The sequence below is a fragment of the Myotis nattereri genome (assembly GCF_964212035.1).
Source record: "Myotis nattereri genome assembly, chromosome: 5".
Lineage (NCBI taxonomy): Eukaryota > Metazoa > Chordata > Mammalia > Chiroptera > Vespertilionidae > Myotis > Myotis nattereri.
Genome location: NC_138080.1, coordinates 57,075,344 through 57,101,725, shown reverse-complemented (window position 1 = coordinate 57,101,725; position 26,382 = coordinate 57,075,344). Strand labels below are relative to the sequence as shown.

The 26,382-nt window shown below is 38.8% G+C and overlaps 1 protein-coding gene across 2 annotated transcripts; it reads right to left on the bottom strand.

The window, feature by feature from the left end:
• Nucleotides 1-62: 62 nt before the first annotated feature.
• On the bottom strand, nt 63-26,382 carry PRMT9 (protein arginine methyltransferase 9). 2 transcript variants are annotated; one of them, XM_081092260.1, is made up of 12 exons: nt 24,986-26,382; nt 22,343-22,491; nt 17,783-18,019; nt 16,865-17,032; nt 13,609-13,711; nt 12,429-12,535; nt 10,491-10,683; nt 8,668-8,851; nt 5,556-6,273; nt 3,788-3,941; nt 1,923-2,045; nt 63-1,646 (listed from the first exon to the last, which is right to left on the bottom strand). In XM_081092260.1, the coding sequence occupies exons 1-12, from the start codon at nt 25,172-25,174 to the stop codon at nt 1,431-1,433; spliced, it is 2,541 nt and encodes an 846-aa protein (XP_080948386.1). In that variant the 5' UTR covers nt 25,175-26,382; the 3' UTR covers nt 63-1,430. The 2 variants fall into 2 exon arrangements, with proteins under 2 accessions (XP_080948386.1, XP_080948387.1); XM_081092261.1 differs by lacking the exons at nt 13,609-13,711; nt 24,986-26,382 and having other exon boundaries at nt 22,343-22,359.

The following is a 26,382-nucleotide window of genomic DNA, read 5'->3' as shown; positions in this document are numbered from 1 at the left end:
TTTCCTCAGTGTTATTAAAGGTGTCAGCTAATGTAAACTTATAAACCACAATCAGAAGACATGGAGGTGCTATGAATCTTATTACTTAGGATGGAGTTTCTGGGTCATATTTAACATTTTATACCAAAAATGAAATATAGAAAGTGCCATAGTAGTATATTGCAAGTAGCAACAGTATTTGTCAAAACCCTGACTTTACATACTTACACACACACATATATTCACATATATACTGGTTCACAGTAATTACATACAAAGCCTTTACTGTGTCCACTATTATAAACTAAACATTTTTATTGAAAGTAAAGCCGGGTAGTATAATATTAGAGGTAATAAGAATAAGCAATGTGGAAAGAAGGTACATCTTATTTTCTTTGAGGCTTAGTTACAAATAGCACATAGTATATACACAGCATGATCATCTTATTAATCTATTTCAAGTCTTTAAAAATTAGGTCAATTATATATTTCTTACTATGCATCCAAATCAAACCTTGAACAATACTGGTTTAGGTTTAATTCTTTCTTGAATTTATCGTTTTCATTTTTTCTTTGCCAAAGCAGACCAGGAAAAATGCTTCCTCCATAAGATTTTCTTTCTTTCCTAACTCCTTTAATTACATTTAGCTTAGCGTTTAAATTCTTTTTGCATTCCCAAATCACAAAACCTAAGAAGTTATTTCAGAAGTACACCCAGTATTTAAAAGAAGCAAGCTTATAATTTACAAGTAACCATAGCCTCAGTCTTCAGTGGAAGCCAACTTTTTGATGTTTCCAATTATAAGTTAGGACTTACGGAATAAAGCCAAGATACCTAAATATTAAAAGTTTTGCTTTACTTTCTAAAACATGAAAATGAAGCCTTGGCTGGTTTGGCTCAGTGGATAGAGTGTTGGCCTGCAGACTGAAGGGTTCCAGGTTCGATTCTGGCCAAGGGCACATGCCCGGGTTGCAGACTCAATCCCCAGTAGGGGGCGTGCAGGAGGCAGCCAATCAGTGATTCTCATCCTTATTGTTTCTATCTATCTCTCCCTTCCTCTATGAAATCAATAAAATAAATAAATAAAGCATGACAATGAAGATGATTCAAAATCCTTTCTAGCTTTAGCACATAAGTAAAAGTGTTTAGTAAAATTTAATCTATAGTGAGTAAAACTAAGCAATAAAGACCAAGTTTTCCTAATGTAAAAACTAATGATTTGCTAATGATTTTTCAGAAAGGAAGTCTGCAGCAAATATTTTTGTAATAATACTACTACATAATGTATCTTTTAAATACATTTTATTAAAGATCAATTTTTAAAAAAATTTGATCAATACAAGGAATTAAGTCTTTCTATCCCCCACTTTATGATTACAGTCACACTATTCAGAACAGAAAAGTTGTGTATTTGCTCTACGTAAACAGGTTTTCACCAGAAAACTGCTCTTCAGTGCTTCACTGTGATGCTGACGTTGCTTTTGTGGTGCTGGACATGGAGCACGAGTTCCTCCCCCATTTCCACCTGGATGGGATTATCTAAAACAACTGCAGCTTGTTTCCAGTGGGAGACTTCACTGGACGTATCTAACCTAATCTCATCATCAAGATGCATATGATACCAAAATGGAATGGCGGTCACTTGTCCAGATTTACAAATGTGTACCTAGGAAAGTTAAGAAATCGTGAGAATTTCATCAGAACAAATAGACTTGAATAAGTCTTTGCCTTGTTAGTCAATATTAGATCCAAATTTCATAAATATATTTAATTAATAACCTATTTTACTCTATTTACCCAAGCCCGTTTTTGCATATTGTTCAGAAAAGAAATAAACATTTAAGTTTTCAAAGGAAGTGGCTAAAACAATTTTATGTACATAAAGTGTTACCTCGTTTAAGATAATTGTTCTGTTATGACAAGAGTAATTATTTTAAGTTACCTTTACTTCTCTGTTAGAGGTATTCAAATATGGAGTCATTAAATCCAGTCTTAGGAGTTCCACTGGCATGCTTAAAGGTATACAAGGCAGTGAGGACAGGTCCAAAAATGCACGAATAGGTACCTAAACAAAGTACAAATTGTTCACTTTTATTCAATTCTTTTTATGGCCAACTGATTACTTTGTACTTGGCTCAGTACAATACAATGCTTTTTTCATTTAGCTCAATTCTTAGTTCAATCTTAAGGTAAAAGGAATTTCATGATCCCGGTTTTACAGTTTAGACAGGTTAAATCATTTGTTTAAACCATGGTTTCAATTATCTATGGATTCTTTGCTTCGATGGAAACAGATTAAATTTTTACTTAAGGCAAACAGCTCAAAATTTTTAAACCAAGGATGTCTTACGTGTGAAAGATGAACTAATAAGCTAATAGTATAACATGAATTATTGAATTTGAGAAAATGTCAAATACAACCAAACAACTTAATAGTGGGTTTTGTTTGAAAATAAAATTTATTTCTATAAGGCAGTGATTCTCAACTTTGGCTACAAATTAGAATCACCTAGGGAAGCTTTAAAATCTGACCATTCAGGCCACACATCAGATTGATCTGGAGTTGGATTCCAATTACCAGTAGCTCTGAAAGTAGTCATGCACTGCTTAACCCGGGGATATGTTCTGAGAAATTCATCATTAGCAAATATCACAGAGTGCACTTACACAAACCTAGATGGTACAGCCCACTACTGTAATGTGCGATGCTTTCATGTGGCTGGTAGTGCAGTAGGTTTGTTTACAACAGCATGACCACAAATACATGAGTAATGCGTTGCTTTATGACATTACCATGGCTATGATGGCATTAGGCAACAGAAATTTTTGAGCTCCACGACAATCCTATGGGACCACTGTTGGATATGTGGTCCTTAGGTGACTGAACATCATGTGGGGCACATGACTATAGAGTCAAAATTGACAACTAACTGCTATAAAGTGTCCCATCACTTTCGCCTCATTTGAAATTAAAAAGAAACAAAAAGTGCCTTCCTGCCTGGCCGGTGTGGCTCTGTGATTGTCAACCTATGAACCAAGAGGTCCTGGTTCAATTCCCGGTCAGGTCAGGGCACATACCAGGGTTGTATGCTCAATCCCCAGTAGGGGGCGTGCAGGAGGCAGCCGATCAATGATTCACTCTCATCTTTGATGTTTCTATCTCTCTCTCCTGTTCCCCTCCTCTCTGAAATCCTGTCTGAATTAAATATTAGAGACACAGATACATTAACTTCTCCCTGGACATCCTTGAAGGCATCCATCCTTCCTTAGGTTGATTTTTATCCATAAGTTCCTTTGCTCTAGGAAACTGATAATGATCCTAATCCAGCTAAACATAATCCTATATAATAAAGAGCTAATATGCAAATGGTCATCGCACCCTCGCCCCTGGGCCAGGGGACCTGGCGCCTCGTGCCCCCCCCCCCCCCCCCCCCCGCCGCCCCAGCACCAGGCCAGGGGACCTGAGGCCGCGCTCCTCGCCCTGTGGGGCTTGATGGGTGGGGTCAGCCAGGTCTGGGTCTTTCGTGATTTCAAGGCGCATGCAGGTGGGCGAGGACTTGACTCTGGGTCCCGCAGCACACCCCAGACAGGAGGGAGATTTTCATATACATTTTACTAATTTTCTCTCATCTCTGACACTTCTATTAGAGAAAGAGCAAATACTAATATTAAAATATTTCCTCTAATTCCCTTTTAATGTACACGAGTTTTGTGCACCGGGCCACTAGTGACTATATAAGATGAGAGAGAGAGAAGGTAGACTGTGGATAACAGCCACATGGTTGAATTTCTCTTCTAGGCACTTACCTGGAACTGGTTAATAAAAGGTGCTATATTTAATCCAAGAGTTCGTGCTGTTCCTTGAACAGCATTCTCTTCTACCAGTGTCTGTGATTCCACGAGCAACCCAAACATCAGCACATACTGAGGAAAAATCTTGCCTCCAGATTGTAGCAAACACCTAGAGAAAGAGAAGTGTTTTAAAAAAAGCATCTTGATGCCCCACATTTTATCAATACCAACAACTAAATCAAGATGAATTAGTGAGCTACAAATTATAAATAGTCTAACGGACTTTTCCAGATAAAAAGCTGATGGAAAAGTTTTCAATAGGCAAGCAGGCTGCTCCGCAGTAGCTCTCCCTAAAGGCCAAATCATATACAGGTAATCTGATGAGCACAGTATCAGCAAGGGAAGTTAGAGATGATTCCTTAATACAATGGCACCAGAATAATGGAAACAAGCCATGCTCCTAAACCAGGATAATCTCAGTAAATATGAGCACATGATCATTTAAATTGTAGTAAGTCCTATATACACATTACCCTAAAAATGGACTCTACCTTGACCCCAATGCTTTACTCATATTTGTTATTCCTTTCCTATTAACTTTTTATCATTTTAAGTAGTCAGGCAGAAACTGTGCCAAGGTCATTCTCAGCATCGAGAAGGGTTCCGGAATCTGGAGAAGGGGCTGCGAGTAAATAAACTAGACATGAAATATAAATTTGGAAGGCATTTTTCAGGGGAGCCAGGGAAGGCTTAGCTTTAGTAACTAAGTTCCCCAAGTCTCTGGACCCCTAGCTTTTTATTAACACATTTTGCCCTATAGCAAAGCAGATATATATATATATCAATTAAAGGTAAAGTTTGGTAAACAGTAAGATTATCAGATTGGGGGAACTGCCCTCAGCTGTCTGGCAGCAGGCAATAATATATGCAGATTTTCAGGTTTGGGGAAATGCTTTCAGCTATTCCAGCAGCAGGTAATATGATTCAGCCCTGCTGAAGCCTCAAGTTCCATCAACCTTTTGATGAACTTCTTGCATTTATGACCTGCTGGAATCTCCAGCAAAACTGAATTTCCACAATTGGTAAAACTATAGACCTCGTAACAAAATTATACAGCTTAAAAAAAAATTATACAGCCCTTAACAAAATTCCTATCTATGCCTTTACTAAACCCGATAAAATTTTAACCCCAAATAGCCACGAGAGGGTACCATTCTATGAAATTAGCAAGCTGGCCTGACCGGTTTTGCTCAGTGGATAGAGCGTCGGCTTGCGGACTGAAGGGTCCCGGGTTCAATTCTGGTCAGGGGCATGTACCTTGGTTGCGGGCACATCCCCAGTGGGGAGTGTGCAGGAGGCAGCTGATCGACGTTTCTAACTCTCTATCCCTCTCCCTTCCTCTCTGTAAAAGATCAATAAAATAAATTTTAAAAAAAAGAAATTAGCAAGCTGAAATTTGATTTTTTTCTTAGTTACCTTGAATATGTATTTTTATAGATCTCTACTTATTTCCCATATTATACTAGTATATAGGCAGTCCAATCCCAAAGCAGGTTCACTCTTCTTCACATCTACGGTGGAGGGGGTCCTTTGAGGGGAAAAATCAGTAATTACATGCACACAAAGAGAAAGGTCTGAAGTCACAGGTCCTGAAAAGCAATGCTTGAGGAAGATACAAAATCATGAATCATTTGTACATTTATACCATTAAAGAACTAAAAGAATTCACATGAATTTTAAGTTAAAAAAAAACAAAACCCAACAGTTATATTTTGTGTTTTACCTGGATATTGCAGCTTTTTCCATTATTTCCTGCTGTATGAGCCCAGATGGCTCAATGACATCCAATATAATTATACTCCACATCTTGTCTGATTTGGGCCTTTGCAACACAGCAGATTCGTCTTCCACATGTCTCAACCAAAACTCAAGTGTTTCCTTAGGAAAGTGATTGGCTTCAGATATGAGGTCCAGAGTGATGCGATGCTGGTCTTTCTCCACAGAACTGTAAGGTTTAACCTGCCCCAATGTGCCAGCGATTATAGGCAGAACAGAGAAGCCTTCAGACACATCTAGCACATAGAAAGGCTCCGAGGCACTCTGTTCAGAATCATTCTGTCCACTTCCACAGCTCATCTCACTGTCCTGGCAGTGGGCATCCACGGCCTGGCACAGCTTCTCTGGGGTCAGTGAAGACAGCACTTTCCTCATTGCCATTTTAAAGGCTTCATGATACGGAATGTTATTAAGCAAAGCAATTTCTGTGGATTCCAGTACACATGCCTGCTCCACAGCATCTGGTTTACTGGTCTGAAGGTTAGCCAGGGCACTACAGAGGTCAGCCTCATTTCCTAAAGACAGCAAGTCTTTATTCTTGGTAGAACTTTGTCCAACATCCATTTCATATTCCGAACTGAAGACACTGATACTCTGGACTCTTAAGTAGCAATCCTGACAAGACACTTCCATCATCACATGGTCCCCAGGCTTTATCCAGTAGTCTTCATAAGAAAGAAAGAAAATAATTATAATTGATGAATACAAGTGTTTATTAGCCTTATGATCACATAAACACATCTGTCCTCCCATTCCACCAACCCTCCCCATTTTTTAAATCACTACAGGGAGGATTATATATATTAATTTAATAGAATTAAGTGAATCAATCTATTAATTTCCTACACACACACACACACACACACACACACACACACACCAAAAAAAAAAAACCTAGGAAAATCTCTTCAGCTTTACAAAGGGAAATAACTGAAGTTAAAGATTCAATTAACTCAGTCTAATACAGAGATTCAAGAGTTACATTATTGGACCTTAACTACCAGTATTTAGTCCTTTCCCTACAATCATTAGATATCCTTTGTGTCCCCAAACTGGAGGTGGGAAGGGCTACGGCGAACTCTCAATTTTCTTTGGCAATGAAGCTGACAATAACAGAGATGAAATTAAGGGATTAATACGAAACCTTATGTTAGCTTAAAGGGTCATTATTCTTTTCTCTAAAAGTAATTTCTGAAAGAACAAAAGCAGCCCTAATTGGTATGGCTCAGTGGATAGAGCGTCAGCCTGCGAACTCAAGGGTCCCCGGTTTGATTCCAGTCAAGGGCATGTACCTTGGTTGTGGGCACATACCCAGTAGGGAGTGTGCAGGAGGCAGCTGATCGATGCTTCTCTCTCATCGATGTTTCTAACTCTCTATCCCTCTCCCTTCCACTCTGTAAAAAATCAAAAAGATATATTTTTTTAAAAAAAGAACAAAAGCAGTATTCACTAGAACCTTATCAATAATATCTCTTAACCATCTTGCATATTTGAAAATATAAGGAAAGAATAAGTCCTACAATAAACTGTTTCATGCTCTTTTCCATTAGTTTTCACTTAATGAAATTTTAAAATGTGAATGTACAATTGCAATCTCTTATCAGCACTAAAGCAGTTGAAAATACAAATTATTATTCTTGTGTTTAAACATTTAAAACATGTCCTTTCCCAAGAAAGATTAAAAACAAAAAGACCATGTGTCTAAGTTACTGTAAGAGGCTTAAAATAAATAAACACAAATAGAAAATATCATTTAAGTGCCAATCACTATGGTAAGCATTTTACATCCATCATCTCTATTAATCCCTACTACAATCCTGCAAGGGAGGCAGCAGCATCCCATTTTTACACATCTCATACCAGAAGCTCTGAAAAATAACCAGCAAGGACAGCCAGGGAATCAGAAAGTAGCAGAGCTGAGACCTGAATCCAAATCTACACAACTGAGTCTAAAAACACCATACTAGCCACAACCCTGCGCTGACTTCATGACTCAATGACTATGCCAAATCAGATCCTTGATTAGGAAAAACAAGTAACCACTTTAAAAAGCAGAATTTTTCTATGCATTACAACTGCTGTGAAATATACTGAAACCCATCAAATTGCTGGTCCAAAAAATTTTCTATACAAAAAGTATCTTTAATACAGAATTTTCTTAGAGAAGTCCATAGATTCATGAACTCTTTAAAACTACAAACTTGTGTACTTATATGAGTGTGTGCCTTTCTAGGACATGGGGCTCCACAGATGCCATCAGGTTCTGTAAGCGGTAAAAACTCCTGCATTAAAAGTAATACTTTTTGCCCTGACCAGTTTGGCTCAGTGGATAGAGCGTTGGGCCTATGGACCGAAGGGTCCCAGGTTCGATTCCGGTCAAGGGCATGTACCTTGGTTGCAGGCACATCCCCAGTAGGGGGGCATACAGAACGCAGCTGATCGATGTTTCTCTCTCATCGATGTTTCTGACTCTCTATCCCTCTCCCTTCCTCTCTGTAAAAAATCAATAAAAATACATTTTTTAAAAAAAGTAATACTTTTCTGTTTTATTAAAAATGGGCTAGCATTGCTCTTATCTACTGCTGGAGAAATGATTTAATGATAGATTTTTTAAAAATACATATTTTATTGATTTCAGAGAGGAAGAGTGAAGGAGAGAGAGAGAAATATCAATCATGAGAAAGAATCATTGACAGGCTACCTCCTGCACACCCCCTACTGGGGATCGAGCAACTCGGGCATGTGCCCATGACCGGAATCAAACCCGGGATCCTTCAGTCCACAGACTGATGCTCTATCCATTGAGCTAAACCAGGTAGGGCAATGACAGATATTTTTGAATAGTATGCAGAAGAGTTGTGTTTTAGATTATCTTATCAACCTACATATATATTATTTAAAGCTACTTTTAAAATAGAAAAAGAAAATTCTCAGAGCTGTCATCAGTCTCCCTTGACTAGAAACTTCAAAGTGATTTTTTGACAATGCCTCAAATGCTTAGAGGATTAAAACAACAAGTGTAAGAAAACGAACAGAAAAAAAATTAGACAAGGTAATACCTGCAAGGTCATGTACGGGGTAGACAGCTTGTTCCCAACATGATTCTTCACTAGGACTTGTGCACAAACTATGTTCATCATCAAGCTGGAGTACAAACCAAACCACAATGGCATCTAGTATGCCTTCTTTAATAACAGGAACACCAATTTTATCAGGTTTTCTAGTTGCAAGACTTTTTAATTCCTACAAAAATATAAAAGGATTTTATACACTTAATATCTGCATATCCCAATATCATATCACTTTCCATTTCTGCAAGTACTCAGTCTGACCATAGACCCCGGGGACTTGATATCTTGGCACTCCTGAAACCACTTAGGGCACACTGATGGGAAGCTCTGATGTATCACAGTGGAATACATGCAGCTATTAAAAACAGGGAAGCAGATACATATTACTGACATAGAAAGAAGTCCATGCTAAACAGGGTGGGGCAAAGTAGGTTTATAGGTGTAAGTACATGAAACACTGAGTTCATTCTGATATTATTACTTATTATTATTAATTTCCATATGAAGAACTACAAACCTACTTTTGCCCCTCCCTTATTGCTGAATGAAGGCAGTGTGAGTGGCAAAGCAATAGAGATTGTTTTGTTTTTTTAAAAGTGTGTGAGAGAGAGAGAGAGAGTGTGTGTGTGTGTGTAGAATAGAAAAGCAAGTCTGAAAAGATGCATCTGAAACCAGTAACCTGGGGAAAGAAGGACTTAAGATTTTTTTTTTTAAAGACACTTTTTCTTTTTCCTTTCTATTCTTCTGTATTATTTTAAAGTATTAAACAGGCAGATATTACTTTCAAAATTAAAGACTTAATAAGATGTATTTTTTATTGTGTCAAAGAAAAATTAAAATAAGAAAAGCTTGAACTAAGAAAAGGATAGCTGCGGGGTACTTAGCAACTGTAATCACCTTGTTCTCTATGTGATATCAGGAAAAAAATGTTCTTGAAGCTCAGCCTTAGTAAGCAATGCCAAAATGTTCATTTAGCTCTAGATCACTTCAAGAAAAAGCTGGTAACAATTAATAGGAGAAAGCTTTTATTAAATTATAAAAATCTTAGGCTAAAATGACCCTCACAAAGTCTTCTGTCCCCAGATAGGTTTCATCTATAGAAATGTATATACTTGAACATTTAACCTTAATTAAAGAGCTTCAGAGAAGGATTTTGTTACTTTTCTCGATTCCTTTGGACACTTTCTTTGTATATTCACTTCCTTCCACCACTCAGCAACACACACATAGAGACACTGGGGTGATCAACTTGTCCTGGTTTACACAAGACTATCCTAGTTTTAAAAGTAAAAGTCCCACATCTCAGGGACTTCTTACTCGGCAAACTGAGATGGCTAGTCACCCTAAAAATCATACAATCCAGAGATGTGGATTACTATTCATTTGGAGGAGTCAACTATTAATTTGAAATGGCAGCAAAACACTAAGAAAAATCAGAAACATCTAGGATAGAACTCCTGCCCCTACATTCACATGCTGCGTAATTTGGGGAACGTTAATGTAAGCAACAGTTCTTTCATCTGTATAGCACACAGATAAGTACAACCGTATTACAAGATTCTTGCCTGAGCGACCTAAGAACACATGTGAAAACACCTGGCATATTAGACATTCCCAATAAATGTTAGGGATTTCTTATCTCTTTTTTTTAAAGTGAATAATTTCAGGAGGGAATTCTGGTTACCGTTTAATCATTTTCTTTAAATGGAATTCCATGCAAACGAAAATAAGACTGTCTTATGTATTAATTATTTTAAACAACAGATAAACTTTAATGCTCAAAAACAGTAATTGAACTTTTTTTTTTTTACCTGAATATTATTGAAATCTACTGTCATAATTTCAAAGCACTCTGTCAAAGCCAAATATCCACCAGGAATTCGACTCATCTTTTCAGTTGTATAAGGTTCAACTGTTTCTTCGGTATCTACAGAAGAATAAGTTGGACTCTGAAATTTCACATTTGTTGGCAAACAGATCCCAGCAATGTCCTTAATGCCCACCCTGGTGAAAGAGGAGATAAGAGGGGGGGGGAAAAAAGATGAGGTTCTTTTTTAGAATCACATAGCATCATCTAGTATTGGATCCATCAAAAATAAACAGAAAAATAAAATAAAACTTCAGAGACAAAGTTTTCCTAAACATAATTATATACATAATCACTAACTATAAAGGAAAACATAATGGGTCTACATTACAATTAAGAACTTCTGCCCATCAAATGATACCCAACCCTAGCTTCTCAGTGGTTAGAGTGTTGGCCTCTGGACTGAAGGGTCATGGGTTCAATTCCAGGTCAAGAGCACATACCTTGTTGTAAGTTCGATCCCTGACCACTATCAGGGGATGCATGCAGGAGGCAACCAATAGATGTGTCTCTCTCACATCAATGTTTCTTCTCTCTCCTCTTCCCTCCCCGTCCATTCTCTCTAAAATATCAATGAAAAAAATACCCTCGGGTGACGATTAAAAAAAAAAAGTTACCCAGTAAGATAGGAAATAGTCAAGCCATTAAGTAGGAAAAATTTGTAATACATCTATTCAACAAAGGGCTCCTATCCAAAATATATTTTTAAATTCCTACAAATTAATAAAAGAAAAACTGAAATTGACAAAAGACTTAAACACTTCACAAAAGAGCATAACCAAATGGACAATAAACAAAGAAAAAGCAAATATATTTACTGATACTTTGAAAACAAAATATAATTTACACACACACACACATTTACTTACACAGAGCTAACATTCAACCAGTATACTCTAATTCAGCCAATGTTCTGATTAAGGCCACTATCTATGTGGTCAGTGCACTGTGCCCTACCAATCACTACATATTTTTTACAAATCACCTGTAATATGCATAGAAAAGTATAAGGAAGAATATGTAATAAAGATGGACAGTAGTTATCTGGATGATTTTTTCTTTAGGATTTTTTTCCAACTGATTTTTAGAGCAAGGGGAATGGAGAGGAAGGAAGAGAGAGAAACATCACTGTGAGAAACATCAATTGGCTGCTTCCTGCACACCCTCTCCAGGGATTGAGCCCCAACCCAGGCATGAGCCCTGACCAGAAATTGAACTGGCAACCTTTAGGTGCACAGGATGACACCCAACCAACTGAGCCACATCAGTATTTCCTAAAATATTTGTATGTTACATTTACTACTAATAAGTAATTGGAAGGGGGGGAGGCTCCTTAAAAAGTCCTCAGAAAATACAGATCAACATTTTAGCAAAATAAAACATTCACGATGCTCAAGAACATGTAAACAAGAAACTTCTTTAACTAAAAAAACCTTTATATCATAGTTGATAAGTAAATCTTAGCATCTCATGGGTAGAAAGATTCTTAAATTTCATTCACCTCAATCACAAAAGATTTACTATTAATAAAGTTATTAAGAATGAATGAGAGAAATAAAGTAAATTATTTTCATGTTGAAAATTTTTACTTTCATCTAAAATCAGTGAACTTAATATTTTCCTATGTGAATCTATCACATAGGAAAAGGATATAAGTTGTATCAAAATTAATTTTCCACTAGGAAATTGAAGCTGGTTTTAATCCTAGAATCCTAAGTTTTAAAAAATTCAAAAAGAAAATTAAGATCTGAATAAACATCATGAATTTAAAGGTCAGAAAACTACAAATTCTCTTTCAAATAAATATTCATTAACCTTTAAAGTATAGTCAATCCTTTAAATTATAATTTTTTAAGTAATTGCTATTTCAATAATCACTTACCTATGATGTCTTCTTATCTCTGCACATTCTACTGCCATGCCAAATATAACAGCACTTGCTGGTATAACTTTCCCATACTTTCCACAGTTACCATTTTCACCTTTGGTCTAAAAATATAACAATAAACATCAGATTCAGTTACATTTACGCAAAAATATATAATGACAACATCTAAAAATTAATAGAAAACTAAAGAACAATAGGTAAGAATAAGCAGGTGATGTTTTTTTTTCTTCAAAGTTTATTTTATTTTCATTGCTCTACATATGTACTTATATATATTATATATACATTTTTTTTTAAAATATATTTTATTGATTTTTTACAGAGAGGAAGGGAGAGAGATAGAGAGCTAGAAACATCAATGAGAGAGACATCGATCAGCTGCCTCCTGCACATCTCCTACTGGGGATGTGCCCGCGACCCAGGTACATGCCCCCGACCGGAATCGAACCTGGGACCTTTCAGTCCGCAAGCCGACGCTCTATCCACTGAGCCAAACCGGTTTCGGCTATATACATTTTTTTAACAATACAAACAGGAAGGGAAGGAGGGAGGGGGAATTATAAGAGTATAAGTATGCATACGGCAAAAAACTACTGGATATTGACTTGAGAAGCCAAAATGACCATTACCTACTTGAAAAACAAACTGCTCTTCTTTTCAACCTTTAATTAGTTATTTTAAATCCAAACCACTTTCTGTAAGTAGTGAATTCTTATTACATGTTAAAATCATTTTGTTCATAATACGTATTATATAAACCAAATCTACAATTTGTAGGCCACTGTAAAGGATTTTAATGCAAAATATAATTCGGCAATTACAAGGGTTAATTAGTCACCTGGGTCAAACTAGTGCCTTAAAACCATACCAAGACAGTTATTTCTAAACTCTCAATAATTTGCCAAAATTTCAAGCAGTGAGGGCTGTGAGACTGAAAGTTCTTCCTTTCTCAATCTCACTCAAGAATTCAATAGTCAGTCAGTCCCTTCACAACACAATCTCAATTCCTATGAATTCCTTTTTGCCTGTATACCCCATTTGGATATACACTGCATTATGTTAGTAAGTGTTTGTGGGGTGTATTTTTTATAAATTTCTTTGTGATAGGGGCTCAATGAATATCTGTTAAGATAATGAATTCTATATCAAATTTACCTAATTTCATGCTGCTTACCTTTGGCTGCAAAAGTAAATGCTCCCATGCATGAATCAAACTCTCCACAATTCCTTCTCCAAATAAACCTGCATCGACAGTTTCTGTTACAACTAGGGACACTCTACAGAATGATTTTTTAAAAATACATGTAAGTAAAATATCATGCTTTTATATAAAGATGTCAAAGCTGAGAAAAAAAATGAAGAGTATATTACAGAAACAGTCCACAAGTAAAATTTCCTAACACATTTCATTTTTAATATTTACTCTTCAAATGTGAAGAACTTGACTCTAATGTTCCTCAGGCTCCTCTGTATTCCACTAACTTCTTGGGGGCGGGGGAGGGTGGCACAACCTGCAGTTGACTCTGCTGCCCCCTCAGACTATTTTCATTGCCTAAATCAGCAGTTTTCAACCTGTGGGTCGCGACCCTTTGGCAGTCGAATGACCCTTTCACAGGGGTCGCCTAAGACCAGCCTGCATATCAGATATTTACATTATGATTCATAACAGTAGCAACATTACAGTTATGAAGTAGCAACGAAAATAATTTTATGGTTGGGTCACAACATGAGGAACTGTATTTAAAGGGCCAGAAGGTTGAGAACCACTGGAAATCCTTAAGAGCTGCTCATACCCATTAACGTTACCAGTCCCTCTCCTTAATGCCGACTAATTGGACTTCTATGCACAACACTATATAAAAACGCTGTGCATCATCAAGGACTCCCCTACTTATCCAAATAAATCATCTTTCTCAGTTTTCATTTTCCTTGATCTACAAATAATATTCAATGCAGGTGAGAAGCCCTGCCTCTCAAAATCCTTCTCTACCTTCATTATCCATGTTTACCGCTTACATGTTGATTGTGCCTCTCCTGTTACTTCTCTTGCTTTTTACACACTACCTGTGAGTTTTCACAAAAGTCGAACCCACAGAACTCTGATCATCATTCATTTTTTCTTTCTAGAAATTTTCATCCAAAGACACACCAAAATGATTTTTTTCTCCCTTCTCTAAACTTTTTTAGAATTTATTGTATCATTCAGTGTAATTAGAAGGTAAAAAAAAAAAAAGGAAAAGTTTTCTGCCTATTCCTTATCTTCCAATCTAGATTATAGGTGTCTTGAAGAAAAAGAACAACTTTAGTATCCCCCACAATGCCTAGACACAATATTTTATATATACACACATTTTCAGTACTTATAATTACATACATTTACAAAGTAGAAGGTATTGCAAACATTTAGTCCAACATCATAAATCTCTAGATTTGTTCAAGGTCAAAATAAATTAATAATAGAATCTGTATTGGATCCTTCTACAACACTACTGTGAGAAAAATTTATTTACTATTATTATTATTATTATTATTTTATTATTATTATTATTTAGAGAGAGGAAGGGAGAGAGAGAGAAACATCGACTGGTTGCCTCCAACACATGCTGCAACAGGGGCCTATGCAATCCTAAACCTGGGTATGTGCCCTGACGGAATCAAACCCACCACCTTTTGGTGTACAGAACGATGCTACAACCAACTAAGCCATACCAACCAGGGAAGTAAAATGTAAATAACTCTGATTCATGCTATGGACTTAACTGTGTACCACCAAAATTCATATAAGTCCTAACCCACAATGTGACTGTATTTGGAGAGAAAGTCTTTAGGAGGGAATTAAGGTTAAATGAGATCATTAAGGTGGATAGAACTGGTATTCTTATAAAACTGAAAGAGACACCAATGATCTCTCCCTCTCCTCACATGCACAGAAAAAGGCCATTTGGGAACACAGCAGGAAAGCAGCCATTAGCCATCTGCAAGCTAGAAAAAGAACTCTCACTAGCACCCTTTGATCATGGACTTCTAGCCTCCAGAACTATGAGAAAATAAATGTTTGTTGTTTAAGCCATATAGTCTGCAGTATTTTGTTACAGTGGCCTGAGCAGACTACGACAATTCAGGACAATGTTTCTATAAAATGGGTATAATTATCTGTTTCAACAATCTAATAGTACTTCTTTGTAAGTACTATGTAAATATAAACGTTATTATACATATATGAAAGAAGACGTTTTAAAATCATCGTCCAAATGATAAGAATCCTATGTAATAAAAGGCTAACATGCAAATAGAACAATGGAACAACCGGAACAATCGGTCGCTATGACATGCACTGACCACCAGGGGGCATGTGCGGAACATAGCAGGCAATGACCGTGGCTGGATGGTGGAGCAGGTGAGCAGGGGCGCCAGACCAAGGCGGGGTACTGGTCGCTGTTATCGGGGTGAGCCTCTGGTGGTTACTGAAAATTCTTTGCTCCCACGTGCCATGGTCCTGCCCGGCGCTTGCACCTGCTGCTGGCGCCAGCCCCGCTCTCACTCACAGCCTGCACCTGAGCCACCTCTTGCACAAAATGTAATAAGTCCACCAAGGTTGATCAACTCATATATTATTTTAGAGTAGAATTTTTAAAGTTATTGACTACATAGGAGTTATTAATCCATTTTTACAACTAGAACACTAAAATTAACAAAGGTACAGTAACTTGCTAAAGGTCAAGTTCATTTATTAAGTCCCTTACCACAAATTTTTCTCAAGATCTTTAAATATTTATTATCAAGAATATGACCTGCCCTAGCTGGTTTGGCTCAGTGGTTGGAGCATCAGTCTGCGGACTGAAGGGTCCCAGGTTCGAGTCCGGTCAAGGACACATGCCCGGGTTGCAGGCTTGATCTCCCTGTGCAGGAGGCAGCCAATCAATGATTCTCTTCTCATTGATGTTTCTATCTATCCTCCCTCTCCCTTCCTCTATGAAATCAATGACCTTATGGCCCTGCCCTGTGTTTCTCAGTGGGTAGAGCATTAGATGGCACAATAAAGGGTCACAGGTTCGATTCCCAGTTAAGGGCATATACCTGGGTTGCAGGTTGGCTCCCCACCCCAGGTCAAGGTGTGCAGGAGGCAACCAATTGATGTGTCTCTCTCACATCAATGTTTCTCTCTCTTTCTCTCTCTCCGCCGCCCTCCTTCCGTTCCACTCTCTGAAAAGCAATGGGAAAAATATCCTCAGGTGAGGATTAACAACAAAAACGGCAAAAGAATATGACCTTACTATGAAAACCATCTTATGCTAAACTATCCTATATCCATAACTTTATAGTATAAGGGTTTTAGCATTTTTGTTTGGACTAGAAACCAGCAACGTAAATATCTTACTTTTTAAAAAATAGTGGATTATAAATACTAAAATTAGTTCACATTATAATACCTTTCGGGAATGTGTTTTGGAACTTCTATCTCAAGCGACTTCATATGTAAGAGTTTGATTCCTGCTTCCATCTTGTTCGCTGCCACTACATCACAGGCGAGTTCATACATGGTCTGGGATAACTCACAGGCATACACCGAATGCGCTCCAGCTCTTTTAGCAAACATACTACAAGGGGAAAAGTGCTCCATCAAAAAAAATAATAATTCACTGTCTTTTTTCAAGTATTAGTGGAATTGTGATACTTAAACATGGGCTTTCTTTTTATTCTTTAACACAACCATTATTCATTCCAAATTAAAAAGTGAATTAATATTCTTGTCAAGAAATAAATCATACAATAAATCATGATGTCCAGCAGATTAAGAAAACAAAACAGGCATGAAGAATACTAATAGGCCGAAACCGGTTTGGCTCAGTGGATAGAGCATCGGCCTGCGGACTGAAAGGTCCCAGGTTCGATTCCGGTCAAGGGCATGTACCTGGGTTGCGGGCACATCCCCAGTGGGAGATGTGCAGGAGGCGGCTGATCGATGTTTCTCTCCCATCGATGTTTCTAACTCTCTATCTCTCTCCCTTCCTCTCTGTAAAAAATCAATAAAAAAATATATTAAAAAAAAAAGAATACTAATAGACTTAAATAACTAGATTCAACCAGAGTATTAATATAAAAATACTACTGAAATTCATTATTCAAAATTCCAATAACCCCAAATTTTTCTTAGTAGTTAAGTCCAGTTCTTGATAAAGCAAAAGTTACAGTGAAAAATATAATAGTTTATAAATAGTCATAATAAGATTATGAGAAATAAATTAAACTCTATTTTTAAATTCCACAGGTAAATATTCCATATTTGGTAAATCTTTAATTTACAGTAGTATACATGCATATGTAATTAAAACACAAGTACAACAAACCTTAGTATTCCAGTTCCTGCTCCAATATCCAAAACACTTTTGGATCCCAAACAAACTGCCTTTTGGATTGCTGCATTATAAATCGTATTCCTTTTGGTGTCATTAAGCATGATAAAGTGCCAACGTTCCACCAACCAATTTGCAACACGATAAAAGTTCTCCTTCGCATCACTGAAATCAGGGTTTAGCTTCACTGCTTTATGAAAATATCCAGCTGCTTCATCTCTAAAGCCCATTCTAGAGTAAAAAATGACAGACAAAAAATTTAACTCTAGGCTATCAATTACAGTGCCTTCATCCATGTCACTCATCTGGCCTGAGAATCCCTCACCAGCACATCAAATCCTACTCAACCCAAGTGTCATCTCCTCTGGGAAGTCTTCAGTGAGAATTGCAATCTTTCATCACTTCTTTCTTTTCTGAACCCCTATTACATTTATGCATTCCAGGACCCTAACAAGTGCTTAACTATAAATTACTACTGTACCATGTATAGTAGAAGCGCTCAGTCATCCTTCATTTAGCCAACCTAACAGAACACCAGTGCTTTCTAAAAGCCATTCTCTCTGTAAAAAGGTACTAATATCTATGGCTAGTAGGCTCCTCTCTGGGCTGCCTACATACCATTTCTCACAGCAACTGAGTTGAATGGTCATCAAGAGTCAGTTGAATTTGCTGCCAGACCAGTTTATACCGGTTGTACTTGTTACCATCATTACATATTTTACTTAAAGATTACAGAAATGAAGTAAATATGACTGCAATAAAAAGAGCCACTGTTTCTAAGAACACTAAGCTAAATGTTTTGGAAAAAATCAAAGGCGAGTCACCCAAAAATTACAACTGAATTCAATGTGATAAAATAAAAAATAGAAGAGAAAGGAAAAAAAACTATCAAACCATCCAGAACTATTATAGTTTCTTAAACTATCTATCTAATAAAGATAGACAGTTCCATTCCTTTTGAAGTACCTAATCCTTTATAAACCAACTAGAGGCCTGGTTCACGAATTCGTGCACCAGTGGAGTTCCTTGGCCTGGCCTGTGGGATCAGGCTGAAACCGGCTCTCTGACATCTCCCGAGGGGTCCCAGATTGCGAGAGGGCGCAGGCCGGGCCAAGGGACCCCACCAGTGCACAATTAGGACCGGGGAGGGACGCGGGAGGGCTCCAGGGCGTGTCTGGCCCATCTCACTCAATCCCGATCGGCCGGACCCCAGCAGCAAGCTCACCTACTGGTCAGAACATCTTCCCCCTGGTGGTCAGTGCACGTCATAGCAACTGGTTGACCAGTTGACTGTCTGCCCCCTGGTTGTCAGTACACGTCATAGTGAGCAGTTGAGTGGCCTTAGCATATCATTAGCATATTACTCTTTGACTGAACAACCGACTGGATGACCGGACACTTAGCATATTAGGCTTTCATTATATAGGATAGTTGTACTGCACATGACTAGTATTTCAGCAGCACTCAACTAGTCCAAACTCTTTTCAACAAGCACGTTCCCTGATTAAATGCTTGAATTTAAATTCCTAAAGGCTTACTCTCAATTTTTGTATTAATCTGTTATTGATTGGTAATTTGTGGATCAGTACCAGTGTGTGGTCCACACATTGAAGAGAACTGAGCTAGTAGAACCCTTTTACACTCAGATTTCTTCACAAGCACCTTGAAGCAGTCTATCAACTTGAAAGAAACAGAATCAGCCCTAGCCAGTTTGGCTCAGTGGATAGAGAGTCAACCTGTGGACTAAAAGGTCCCAGGTTCTATTCCGGTTAAGGGCACATGCCCAGGTTGCAGGCTCAATCTCCAGGGGGGAGCATACAGGAGGCAGCCAATCAATGATTCTCTCTCATCATTGATGTTGCTATCTCTCTCTCCCTCTTCCTTCCTCTCTGAAATTAATAAAAATATATATTTTTTTAAAAAAAGAAACAGAATCAGACTATTCACTGTATGATTTAAGCAAGAAAAGGGAACTCCAAACAGGAAACTGCACTCTAACAAAAGGCAATCGCCCTACATTAAATGAATTTACTCATGTTATCTTTAAGTATCGTGAAGACAGAGCTGTCTTATTCTTATTCTGCAACCGCCAAAGCATACAGTACAATGCAAAAAATAGACCATAAGTAACCATTATTTGTCGAGAAACCAACTTAGCAATGGATATTTTAAAATTTCAAAATTTGAATGATCTGATAAATCAATGCCAAGCCTGCATCTAATCATTTCCTGGGTTTACATTTCCCTTAGGCTTGACCCTTAATGTATAATTCAGTTTTCTTAAACTGCAATGCTAATCTAAAAAATACATGACCAACTCAAAGTACATCTTTTACGGAAACACTCATGTGTCCCAATAACACCAATGAACTATAAAAATGCCTTTTTTCTTTTAACTAGAAAAAAACATTATTTCCCTGACTAGCAATTTAATGTATCTTAAATCTGACTGGCTAACACAAGGAGACACTCCAGACACCAACTTTATCTCACAAATATCAGGAAAGGAAGCTATCATTTACTTTGGAAATCTTTTTCTCCTGGAAAAGTGATTCCTTTGGTGGGGAGTAAGTTATACACTGGTTTTTTTTTGTTTTGTTTTGTTTTTGTTTTTGTTTTAAATATATTTTATTGGTTTTTTACAGAGAGGAAGGGAGAAGGATAGAGAGTTAAAAACATTGATGAGAGAGAAACATCGATCAGCTGCCTACCACTGGGGATGTGCCCGCAAACAAGGTACATGCCCTTGACCGGAATCAAACCCGGGACCCTTCAGTCCGCAGGCCGACGCTCTATCCACTGAGCCAAACCGGCTAGGGCTATACACTGTTTTGATAAGAAAAATAGAATGGAACAAAAGCTAAGAACCCCTGTCCTAAAGAACAAAGATAAACTATACATCAAAAGCCACATTCACTTGCCAGCACCGGTTTGGCTCAGTGGATAGAGCGTCGGCCTGCGGACTGAGGGGTCCCAGGTTCGATTCCGGTCAAGGGCATGTACCTGGGTTGCGGGCACATCCCCAGTGGGGGGTGTGCAGGAGGCAGCTGATCGATGTTTCTCTCTCATCGATGTTTCTAACTCTCTATCTCTCTCCCTTCCTCTCTGTAAAAAATCAATAAAATATATTAAAAAAAAAAAAAAGCCACATTCACATTATCACAAATTCTGAACTGACATTGTCTAAATTCGAAATGTTGCAGTTTTACATCTCCCCGAAGCAAATTAACACCAAGTGTTTGTTTTTTCATTTCAAAAATAGTTCACCAACGGTTACAATCTGCCAATAGTGTAGCACTCAAATTGTCTGTTAAATTGAGTTTATTCTAAAACTTAAGTCTTATTATGTTATGATCATTATATGTGTGTAATCTGGAAATATAATTGAGTCCTATAAAGTAATTCTACTTGCATAAACTAAAGAACTACAGAAAACTTTGAACTTAAAATGTAGATTTCCAACTAATTTGAAGAGTTACTTAAAAATCTTTTTAAACTAAATTTCATTTAAATGGAGAGTTGGCTGCTAATTTGTAGAGATGGAGTCTGTGTATCAGAATCAGGTTAGCTGTCAGTATAAACAAACAAGCCACAGTTGACAATCTGTCTTATTTTCCTAGTTACTCTCATACTCTACAACTAGAAACTATCAAATATTTGTCTCTTAAAGGAGTACTCATTTCACTCCACCAGCCATTTCGACTAAGACTATAGTTACATTACTGAGGCTGACTAATAAAGTCTGACACAGGTATTTCTTATATAGAATTTTTCATAGAAAAATAAAACTTAATGTGACCAGATGAGCAGAGCCAAGAAGTGAAACCAGATTTATTAAAACAAATCCAGCGGAAACCGGTTTGGCTCAGTGGATAGAACATCGGCCTGCAGACTGAGGGGTCCCAGGTTCGATTCCGGTCAAGGGCATGTACCTGGGTTGCGGGCACATCCCCAGTGGGAGATGTGCAGGAGGCGGCTGATCAGTGTTTCTCTCCCATCGATGTTTCTAACTCTCTATCTCTCTCCCTTCCTCTCTGTAAAAAATCAATAAATTATATTTAAAAAAAAAAAATCCAAAACAAAAATTTCTGGTATTTTTATCAGTCCTAATTATAAAGTTTCTAAGTAGAGTAGACAGAAATTCTAATGGCAAATTTTGGCAAGTTCCAGAGAACAGATTTACAAGTTCCCTGGCAAAGCATCACAGGACTTCTCTGCCATCTGGGAACCACGTTACATCCGCTTCGCAAGGTCTGGATCTCAGCCTAGTGGGGGGACACTTCCCTGATACTCACCTCGGCCTTAGGGACAGTGGCTATTATATATTATGTGATAACTGTATTAAAACTGCTCTGTTATTACATATTATGTCTGCTAGTCCTATATTCTTCTGAGTTCTTTTTATAGCTTATTAGCTAATCCCTCTTTACTCTATCCTGTTACAGTTAATAATTCTTTATATTAAACTTTCCCTGTTCAAATTACTTTACAATTTATCCCTGATCCGGGTGATACAGAATAATTCTTAACAAGTAATCTGAAATCACTACACACCTGAAGAGATGCTCCCCCATACTATTGCAGATCACTTCATCATCAGGAAACAGTTCCAGGGCTTGCTCATAGCAACCAAGTAAGTCTTGTGTTCTACTGAGGGCATCAAGCTCTTCAGCCCATCTGAAGAGTGTATACTGGAAAGTTTCCTTTACAGAAGAGAAAATGGCAAATTAGTCAATAACAAAAATGAGGAACGACAATACAACACATGTTGAAGATTCCCCAGAGAGTAAAACTTAACTATCATCTTAAATTTTATTTATCTCTAAAAGGCACTGTTTGCTAAACAAATACATAAATGGCCAAAACCGGTTTGGCTCAGTGGATAGAGCGTCGGCCTGCAGACTGAAGGGTCCCAGGTTCGATTCCAGTCAAGGGCATGTACCTGGGTTGCGGGCGCATCCCCAATGGGGGATGTGCAGGAGGCGGCTGATCGATGTTTCTCTCTCATCGATGTTTCTGACTCTCTATCTCTCTCCCTTCCTCTCTGTAAAATATCAATAAAATATATTAAAAAAAAACACAAATACATAAATGAATAAATTTTACCATTTCGTGGTAGTAAATTAGACAGTTTGACCTCTAAATTCTCTCCACCCTTCGCTGCAATTTCACATTCTCCACCTACCTCTTTTTTGTGGGCTTCTATGTTTTGGGAGTTTGTCTTTGGCCTTCTTCTCTTTTCTCATCCATCCCCAGTGCATTAACTATCACCTGTGTGTTGACAGATGCTACATCTGCCATCTCCAATCCTGACGCTCTTCTGAACCTCAGCTTCATAACTTCCTACCAGTCATCTCAACCAGGGATTGCACCCTTAGTCACCTCAAATTCAGCTCAACTCAAATATTTCCTGGACAATCAGTGTGCAAAGAATAGCATGAACAACATAAATCCTGTTCCAATCCTCACAGAGGCCTTGTAGAGAGCATTTTAACATACAATTTTGAAAAAAATTTAAAATGTTCTATACGAATCCATCATATTCCTCTCACACAGGATATAAGGTTAAGGTACCACTTGACCAAAAACCATTTAGTCATCTTATAATGCTACCTTAACTCCAATACAACTAGTTTCAAACCCAGCCTGTTCTCTCTCAATGTCTTTACACCTGTCACCTCCTCTCCAATCCCAGTGTTACAACATAACCTGGCCCTTTAACCACTTGCTGGACTGTCACCCTCCCTCCGATTACATTTCCCTCCAGTCTCCACACTGCAACACAGTGGAAAGAGAGAAGGCTTTAGTCATGCCAGCTGTAACATGAACACATTTTACATCATCTTCACATATTTTTTACAGAAGAGTTAATACCTGAAACTGAATTCTGATGAAGTTTACTAGAGAGCCAAGAATATAAGGAAGAAGAGCCTAGGGTGTGACGGGGAAAAAAAGCACAGGTTATATGAAATGGATTAGAGAATCAATAGGTTAAGGTTGGTGTGGCTGAAGTGTGGGTATGGGGAGTAACAGGAAAAAAGACTAAAGAGACTGGTATTTTTCAAAAGCCCAAAGAAACACAATTTTGTTCTGCAGAAAACAGAGCTAGTTACTGAATGCCAGGCATTGAAATATGAATTTTAGATGTACTTTTCATACACATTAAATATCTAGTAAAAAGATATTGTCCCAGTTTTACAAGAGGAAACTAAGGAACAAAGAATAGAGGAAATGCACTCGAAATGACCCATTATTCCACTGCTACCTAGAAAAGCAAACTGTATCTAAACATATCATCTTCCCCTCCTTTAAGCCAGCTGGTCCTAAAATTCACACTAAATTTATGTGAACTACAAATTGGTATCTATTGGATGGAGGTCAGGGTTGTTGTTAAACATGCTGCAGTACACAGGACAGACCTCCACAACAAAGAACTATGCCACCCAAAATGTCAGTAGTACTGAAGTTGAGAAACCCTGAGTGAAATAAAGGAAAGTAGTTTGAGGCTGAAAACTGAAGCAAAATTAAATCCCTTTTGCAAATATAAATTCTAAAATAACTTGGAAAAATGTACCGCATTTCAATAGAATAACTGCCACAAATAATCTGATAACCAAATCTAAAAGAATGCATCATCAAATGAATACTTAAGGCTAATTCCAAAATGTATCCAACCACAGAAACCCGTAACATTCCTCCTGTATACAGTAGGCACCAGTGCAAAGGCCCTGAGGCAGGGACATGCTAGAATTCAACATAGGAAATGGGAGGTGATCACCAGAGGCCTCATTTGCAATAGAGCCTTGGGAATCTGAGCGAGAAGGAAACGTTGAATTAGAAAAGTGATGTCATCTGACTTCTGTTTTGTAAAGCTCACGCCGGTCGCTGGCTTCATAGGGGTAAACCGCAGGACAGAGCCTAGTTGCAAGCCTATTCCAAGTCTGCAGATGACTGAGGCTTCCACCAGGGTAGCAAAGGTGGGACAAGTGGTAAGATTCTGGGATCTATTTTGAAGGTGGAGCAGACAGGATTTTCTGATGGGCTAGCTGTGGGTGTGAACAAAAGAAGTCCAGGCTGAACAGTAAATAGCAACAGCAACCAACTTAGCCCCCTTCTCCCGATTTATTTATGTCTGTATTTACTCTTCGGAGAACAGAGGACCTGCCAGCAAGTGGGAGAAAGAAGGGCTCTCCTCACCTTCACGTCGTCTTTCAGCTCCGGCGCCAGGCTGAGCACGAGGAGGTAGTGGGCGTAAGCGGTGCCGAAGTCCTGGGCGCGCATGCAGTGCTCGGCGCTCTGCAAGGACCGCGACACCAGCTCGTCCCGCCCGGCTGCCCGGGCGCCACTCCCGGCGCCGCGGCGGGGCCTGGGCCGCGAGTTCGACATGACAGAGTCACCTCCCTAAGCCAGAGCTGGTGTAAGCAAAGGGAAGATGCTTTGGTAAACGGGACGGCACTGCCTCGATGGCTACGCGTGCATGTGCATAACGAGAGCGAGCACCTGGAAAAGAGTTAGCTTCTGCCGCGGGTGAGCGCGCACAGCACCGCCAGGCGGAAGCCCCGCCCCCCTGTCTGAAGGGCTCCGTAGAGCTTGACGCACAGCCAACCAACTACGGACGCTGGTGGGCAGCGCACGCTACGCGAACGTCAGCGCGCCTGACGTATGCACGTCGCGGTCCGCCCCTTCCCGTAGGCGGGGGGAGGCGCGGGGCGCCCACTGCGCGTGCGCGTGGGGCATTGTCTGTAATGGTCTCTTCTTGGCTTGCTCCCTTTTTTTTGTTTGTTTTTTGTCCCCCCTGCCTGAAACCAGAGCTTTCCGTCCCCCTTCCCTGGCCTTCAGGACTGGGTGACTTCAGCTGCAAGACCTCACTCTACAGAAGCTGCACCCACCCGTGAGGGATGTGGATGAATGTGGGGAAAGACCGTCTGACTTTCGTGGTGATGCCTTAGGCCTTTGGATTATGAGGCACCAAATCTCAAAATGGCAAGACTGGAAAGAACCCCGGAAATAACAAAAGCACCTTAGGTGTGATAGAGGAAATGCTTTCACTGGCATTAAGTCACCCTCACAAAGCCCTGTGAGGTGGGCCTTTGGGTCATATTTATCTTAAAGACAGAATGGGAGGCAGCCTGAGAACTGATTGCCCAAGATCACGGACAGTTAGTGGCATTGGTTGGCTTGGCTCAAACCCCGAGTGCCCTGATGGCCTGTTCAGTTGTGTTAAAACGAGCTTAGGGTTTATTTCACTGTTTAGGGTATCACCGCTGTATGGTGGTTATATTGCTTTAAAAAAAAACGTGTTTATTGGTTTTTTTACAGAGAGAAAGGGGGAGGGATAGAGAGTTAGAAGCATCCATGAGAAAGATCCATCAGCTGCCTCCTGCACGCCCCCTACTGGGGATGTGCCCGCAACCAAGGTGCATGCCCTTGACCGGAATCGAACCTGGGACCCTTCAGTCCGCAGGCCAACGCTCTATCCACTGAACCAAACTGGTTCAGCTATATTACTTTTTATTAGAAAAAGTTTTTCTACCTTATAGTGTGGCCCCTAAGCGATAGATTCTAAACTTTAAAAGGGGGCAGGCATAGGAATA

Excerpts from the sequence above, each read along its gene's own strand:
- PRMT9 (XM_081092260.1), bottom strand. The coding sequence starts at position 25,174 with ATGTCGAACTCGCGGCCCAGGCCCCGCCGCGGCGCCGGGAGTGGCGCC. Across the intron at positions 18,020-22,342 it reads ATGGGGGAGCATCTCTTCAG|AATGGGCTTTAGAGATGAAG; the intron begins GTGTGTAGTGAT and ends TTTTTACTCTAG. Across the intron at positions 3,942-5,555 it reads GAAAAAGCTGCAATATCCAG|GTGTTTGCTACAATCTGGAG; the intron begins GTAAAACACAAA and ends CTCTTTCTCTAG.